Source organism: Asparagus officinalis, chromosome 2 (assembly GCF_001876935.1).
Source record: "Asparagus officinalis chromosome 2, Aspof.V1, whole genome shotgun sequence".
NCBI lineage: Eukaryota > Viridiplantae > Streptophyta > Magnoliopsida > Asparagales > Asparagaceae > Asparagus > Asparagus officinalis.
This window is the reverse complement of record NC_033795.1, coordinates 78,907,098-78,914,484: the sequence shown is the minus strand read 5'-3', so window position 1 is coordinate 78,914,484 and position 7,387 is coordinate 78,907,098. Positions and strand designations below refer to the sequence as shown.

The 7,387-nt window shown below is 36.8% G+C and overlaps 1 protein-coding gene across 1 annotated transcript in view; it reads left to right on the top strand.

Moving 5' to 3' along the window:
* LOC109831731 (calmodulin-7) overlaps window positions 1-6,780 on the top strand; it is a 7,945-nt gene extending 1,165 nt beyond the window's left edge. The window contains exon 2 of the mRNA XM_020399126.1: window positions 6,130-6,780. Coding sequence (XP_020254715.1) covers window positions 6,130-6,503 — 374 coding nt within the window. The 3' untranslated portion in view covers window positions 6,504-6,780. The remainder of the gene's footprint in view (window positions 1-6,129) is intronic.

Below are 7,387 nucleotides of genomic sequence, written 5' to 3'. Positions count from 1 at the left end.
AGCAGGCGGAGACAACTAAAAAAATATAAATAAAACCTCCCTCCACCCCTAGTCCCCAATCCTACGAATATCCCTTGGCCTAAATGCCTTTCATTCTTCACAACTCAAACTCTCATCTTCTACTACAATATCTACTCTCATCTTTTTCTCCCTCTAGTATTTACAACATCTCACATTATGGAGCACTACAACTCTTCTTTTGGGTATTTCTTTGGAGCCTCCGACAATTCATCGGGAGCTTACACTTATTCCTCCTAATAAAGTTTTTTCCCCGATGTATTGTCAATCATTATGTGAAGTAATTTGTTATTATTTTATGAAATGAAAAGTTTATTCTATTTATTTCTCCTTAATTTTTGTAATTGGTACACTTGTATTTTATTATTATAAAATATAACAAATATTAAAAATAATAATATAAAATAATATTAGTCTAGAGAAAAAAATTGAAGAACAAAAAAATAGGAGGGAAAAATCGGGAAAAAGGCCCAATTCATTAGTCTCATGGTGAGACGAGTCTAACTCGCCTCGCCACGAGACGGGTCACAAATTGGGTCTAAGGCTCAATTCGTGACCAGGTTATCGAATTTGTCTCATATGAATTCAAAACAAGATGAATCTGATTCGTCTCATTGTGGATTTTTACAAGACAGGGACGAATTGACTCGATTCATCCTGTCGGCCATCTCTACTTTAGGATCACGACAACTATGCTCTTCTTAATCAAGCAAAGATGTTGTGGTATTTTGAGGAGTGAGCACATGACGGTTGGTGTTCTTGGGATAGCGTTGGACAATGACTCCAGTCCAATGCATTCGAGGAACCAAATCACATGGTGGGATATGAAAACTGATCTGATGGATGCCATCTTCCCTCTTTTGTCCTTCATAGCTCGTACATTTTCTTTTATCGCGACACCATTCTTTTCAGCATGCCACACCAAGGATGTAACTAGAAATAGGGGCTGAAGACAATTATGTATGAAGAAATTGTATCATTTTCTTTAGCATCCTAACTATGATATATTACTATCAATTATTCAACAAGTTCACGAATTAGCTAAATGACATATTTATTTCTTCAAAACAGATAGTTCTTCTGGAATATTGACGAAGTATAATCAATGCCCATAAAGGTTTAGAATTAAAAGAGTTCAATTCATGTTCTGATTTATAAAGACCAGACCATGCCTAAAATGGGGACCATGACTAAAATGGCTGAGGGTGACAATATGTTATGTATAATCAGCGCAGTTCTTGTGGATTATGAGCGTACAAATAATCATTTTTACTTTGGCACATAATTGTTTTTACTTTAGAGTTGAGTTCAACATTAATTAGTTGGGGATTTTCCCACGAGGTAAACTTACTGTAGCTCACTAATATGGATGGCTGAGATCCTAACTGCCAACAGAAAAATGTCACTGTCAAGTACCCAACTGGTTTACTAATTAGCTATATAACTATCAATTACCCAACTAGTTTACTAATTAGCTAAATGCCATATTTTATTTTCAAAATAGAAAATTTTATAGGAATGTTGGCCAAGTGTAATCAACACCCAAAATGGCTTAGTTTTAAAAGGGTTTTATTCATGTTTCGATTTATACGACAAGACCATGAATAAAAGGCTGAGTTACAACATACTATGTACAATCAACATACTAATTCTACTTGAGGACTATGAGCGTATAAAATGACCATTTTAATTTGGCACATAATTGTTGGTTACTTTGAAGATGGGTTCAACATTAATTAGTTGAAGATTTAGGGTTTCCATGAGGTAAACATTCTATAGCTCTGAGGGTTGAGATCCCAAATGCCATGAGAAAAATAGGTTTTTTTTTTTTTTGGGGGGGGGGGGGTTAAGCTTTCCAAATGAACGAGCATAAAAAACTCCTGTTTGGAAAGTGTTGTTATAGGTTTTGTGTTCTAGATTTGAACTCTTCTCTATCAATTTGTAGAAAGGGCATATGTTTTAGAAACCGCTAGGCGCTTTTGGGCACTGGACCAAGTGCCTAGCGCCCGGGGCACCTAGGTGGTTGCATAAGTGGCACATGGGCAGTTTTGGCATTAAGAGAGGAATGATTTCTTTTCAAAGATCCAAAACCACATCAGTGCCGTTTATCTAAGATTGACTTCAATATAACGTTTTGATCCAATCCATTTTGACTTGGCCCATTCTCTTCATAGTTCATACATTAATGTGCCTAAGCGAGTGATATACCCATTTGTGATGTGATGCAATCTGCCTAACCGATCCATGCTCCCCTAGGCACTCCCAATCCTAGGTGGGCAACCTAAGTACTGCTTAGGCCACCAAGGCGGATGCCCAGACCGCTTTTTAAAATAGGCCGTGCAAATTTTTCTTTGTTCGTGGACAGAGAGAACATCATTTTCTTACACATGCACTATTTTAAAAAACCTCCGCCTAGTTCGCTTAGGCGTACGCCTAGACCTCGGCGGTACCTAGACCGCCTAACTAGTTCCTACTGCCTAGGCAGCGCCTTGGTTGCCCACCTAGATTTTAGGAGTGTTAGGAGAGCATTGTCTGCTTATGTGCACTGCATCTTTTAGGCATTGGTCATGATTTTCTGTGTTGCAGCCTCTACATCCTCTAATCTCCTCCAAACATCTTTTAACCTCCAAATATGAACACCTTCACTATCTCCGACGACCTTCAGCAAAACCTCCTCGACCACCACTTAAATGAAGAAACAAATCCGCTTAGACATCAGTCCGACACCTAAGCCTTTTATAACATTGACATTTACTATCAATTGTTATAATTAAAAAAGAAAAAAGAAAACCTCCTAGACTCTAGGCATCGAGTCCAACCCCTAGGCTTTCTAGCGCTTTTTATAATACTGTTAGTTATTATTTTGATTATTTAGTATTTAACTATGCATGGTTTATTGTGGATCTAAGATTGCTATTTTTTATAAATTTATATGAATTTAATACACATTTTTATTAATTTTTTAATTAAATAATTTTAAAAAAAGCAAAACGCCTAAGCGTCGCCTAGGCATCTAGGCGACAGGCGCTACCTGAAACGCCTAGTTCGCCTATCGCCATCTGTAATATTGTACACATGTATCATAACACCTACATGGGAAATAAATATAAGTTTTCTCTTAAGGGCATGATAGTTTTAAACACATCCAAAATTTTTCTTCTATGAGGGCACATGTAATAGTATACATATAAGTCAATAACTTATATAATATAAATTCCACTACTATAAACTTATTTATACAACAATCACAAAGATCTTAACATATAATTTTTTTCATCATAATTTTCATAGCAATACGATCAATTTCTTTTTTTATTTTCATCACAAAAACTAACAACACACTATTGAGTTTCATAGTAGTACTTCATAATTGTTCTCTAAATGGGGGCACCAGGTAAGTATTGTTTGTGAGCACCTATTCATCTTGAAATCAATTTAACTTATGGTTACCAAGTCCATGGGGGCACATGCCCCAAGGCTCTTAAGCTGGATCCATCCTTGGGTCTAATATTATTCGTATGTGGCAGAAAGGAATGAAATGTTGTCTAATCTGATCAGAGAATGGAGTACATAAGAAAGGAGGATACAAATGAAATTGGATTCCATCCTATTTGACGAGAGTTCAAAATCAATATTTAATAAAGCAGCAAAGTTGCTAGTGTATGAAACATACTTCTCCCAAACAAAAGTTTATGTATTTCGCATGTTGTTACGTGACAAGTATTTCCATATTTGTCTCACATGTACACATACATATGCCATGATTTACTTCCTTGTATTTAGCTCTTCAACAAATTGCTTATGATGCCTTATGACCATGCCGGAGTGATATATACACAGTGGCGGATCCAGATCCAAGAATTCTTGAAATTGGTGCCACTACATATTTAGTAATTAAAAAAGCTTTACAATTTTCCCCGATGAGTATTAAAAAGTACATAATCACATCATTAGTAACACTATCATATGCATCTTTCTTAATATATATGTGTAACTAATTATAGATTCTCAAGTTCTAGACTTGAATTTTGGGGTGAGTTTTTGAGTTGGTAAATTTTAGAAAACCCTATTAAGTTTGGGTGTTCCTTGGTTTACCCCCTTAACTTTCAAATTGTCACAAAACCCTCCTTAAGTTTTTGGGGATCTCAAAAAACTCCCCCTCAACTTCAACATCATTCAAAGATGACCCTTGTTAGCGTTAACTACAATTCTCGAATGTGTAGTTAAATTATGCAAGGAGATTTTTTATAGTGAAAATTGTGATTCATGTTTTTAGGGGGTTTTGTATAATAGAAAATTGAAGGGGGTTGTCTGAGAACCAAAAAACTTAAAGAGTAGTTTGTAACATATTAGAAGTTAAGGGGAGTTATCTGAGAATCTACCAAATCTGAGAAACTCCCAAACTAATATGGTTTTTGTGAAATTTACCCTTTTAATTAGCTGATCGAATGTGAATTTGGAATTTTGAGTTCGGTTCTATCAAAGTGGGTCATCTAAATTGTAGTGGGGTAAGTTTCTTAGAGAGGTGGGTTTATAATAGGAGTGGGTTTTTTGTCTTCCTATACCAAACTGGTGTCACGTTCCTATACCAAACTGGTGTCACGTGACACCAGTTTGGTCAAGGTGGATCCGCTCTCACACACACACAGTCATCTGAGTACTTCTATTCTATTAGAAAACCGTACCCGTACTGGACATGTACCTGTACCCATACCCAAACCTCTTGGACACTTCTTGAATATATGCATATGTTTATTCGGGCCTATACTCAATTATATAATACCTGTATTAATTTAAAACACTCATACACTTCTTGGATGTATATTCTACACTTCACATATATTTCTTATATGTTGATCTTATGTAAATTTAAAAAATTATTGATCTTATGTAAATTATTAATTTAATATTAAGATTCATATATATAGCCGTGTCCTTGTACCCTAACTTTTACAAATTTGCCGTGTCCCGTACCCCTACCCATGTGAGCTTTTCTAGATATTAACTTAGATCCTTTTAAGTAAAGTAACCCTGCACATGAATCTACTTAGTTCCAAATGGGGAGGGGGAAAGGAACAACTTTTTGTCTGTTACTGTTTATTTCCAAACATGATCATGAGTAGGTCTTTGTGAATTCGGATTCTTCTCAAGAGAGTAGCACGCGTCACTTCATTAATAGGCATTATGCTGCATACTTCTGCTTCCTACTTTCTACCATAAAGGCTATAACAATTTTGTGATAAATATTAGCTAAGTTACTTGGGTGATCAAAGAGAAATATTCTATGGCAATAATCCTTTGAACTCCTTTTTAGTACTGTAGAATGTTGGACATAACCAAGTTTTATATTTTTGGAAAAGCAGTGAATATCTAGTATTCTCTAATTCGAGGTGTAGTTGATAGCTATGTTTAAGGAAAGTTTTTCAACTTCATCAGAAAATCATTTAGAAAAAATATTTAGTTGTTGACTTTCATTAGTATTTTAAATGAGAGCTTCGAAGGGGAAAAAGCCCTACAAAAATTGCACGCGAATAATTGCCATGATGTAGTTGTAGTTATGCTCGTCTTGTAGGCAATTCTGACTGAACTAGAACCCAAATACACTAGTTACACATTGAGATTGAAAAGTTGTAACCATATGAGAGCTCCAAATGCAAGCTACCAGGCACATTTATTATTCAGTGCATAGTTGCTGCCTTTGAGATTTACGCAGTTGCTGCATTTGAGACCCTTGCTGCATTTGAGACCCGTCCATAGTTGTTGCATTTGAGACTTGCGTCATTTTGTTTGGATCTTGTGTGTAACTGTTGGTTTAATCACATTTTTGATGCTATGGTACTTAATACAACTATATGTTTGGTTGCTTTGCTTGTAGTTGGAGACTACAAAACAATCCCAATAGTTGTAAGCTTCTTTATATCTGTTTCTTGCTTCTCCTGAATTGTGTTCTAAGTGTGACCTAGATGTCAATAAAACATAATTTGCACTCAATTTAACTTTTTCATACTGCATAGCTTACATGTGAAAAGTTTGTCCTAAACTTTTGGGCGGAGACAGAGGAAAAAATATCTAATTTCAGTAACGTTCACTCTTGTACGATAATCCAAACAGGTTGCATCACAACCAAGGAACTGGGAACTGTGATGCGCTCCCTTGGCCAGAACCCCACAGAGGCCGAGCTTCAGGACATGATCAATGAGGTCGATGCTGATGGAAACGGTACCATTGACTTTCCGGAGTTCCTCAACCTGATGGCCCGAAAAATGAAGGACACCGACTCCGAGGAGGAGCTCAAGGAAGCATTCCGGGTCTTTGACAAGGACCAGAATGGCTTCATCTCTGCAGCTGAGCTTCGCCACGTCATGACCAATCTTGGTGAGAAGCTGACCGATGAGGAGGTTGACGAGATGATCCGCGAGGCTGATGTTGATGGCGATGGGCAGATCAACTACGAGGAGTTCGTCAAAGTCATGATGGCTAAGTGAAGCAGTAGTGTTATGATTCTAAGTTTCCCTGTGTTTGTAGGTAGCTGTTTAATTTAGCAGTTAGTTGCGGAGGAGGAGAACATAAATGGTGGTATTTGTGTGTTTGTGTGCTTGTGAATTTGTGCTTTATTTATGTTGGTGATTTTTTTTTCAGTAGTTTGGAAATTGGGCTTGGATTTCCCTCCAGTTGAGTCGTTGCTTTTTGCAGCTCCTTGTTTAGTTGTTCCAATCTTTCATGACAGCAGTCGTATTTTTATTATTTTTCTGCTTGATTCTCTTTTGATGGTTTAATCATGGAATTTGGCGACTCTTGTTTTGGAGAACTGGGTTTGTACTTGTAATGTTTTAAGTTTGAAGGCAGGACTTCCCACGGGCTGATCAATAGTTTGTACGGGTATCTGTATCTTTGCTGGGTTTGGATTTTTCAGTTCATGAATCGAGGCGCAGCAGCTGCGTCATCTGAGCGTATTTTGCTCAACCTATGACGAGACTCCGGATAAAACTTAATGGTATCTTTGCTGGGTTTGGATTTTTCAGTTCATGAATCGAGGCGCAGCAACACGTTACAACCATTTTCATGCCGCTATGACCCCTCTCCACTTGAGAGCAAGAAGAATCTTTCAACCATTTAGCTTTAAAATAATTGTTTACCTCTCGCCTATGACGAGACTCCGGATAACCATAAATTCCTATGAATCTCCAATTTCCCTCCTCCCTCGCTCCTTTGATCGTAACATCAACGTGGTATTTAGACAAAGAATTAATATACAAAATGTTCTCTTCATCCCAAAGAAAAGTTGGCCGACGACCATCACAAATTACTACAGAATAATTGTTAAAATTAAGAGCAATTTTATCAATGAAAAGTTATTAGAAGTAACTAA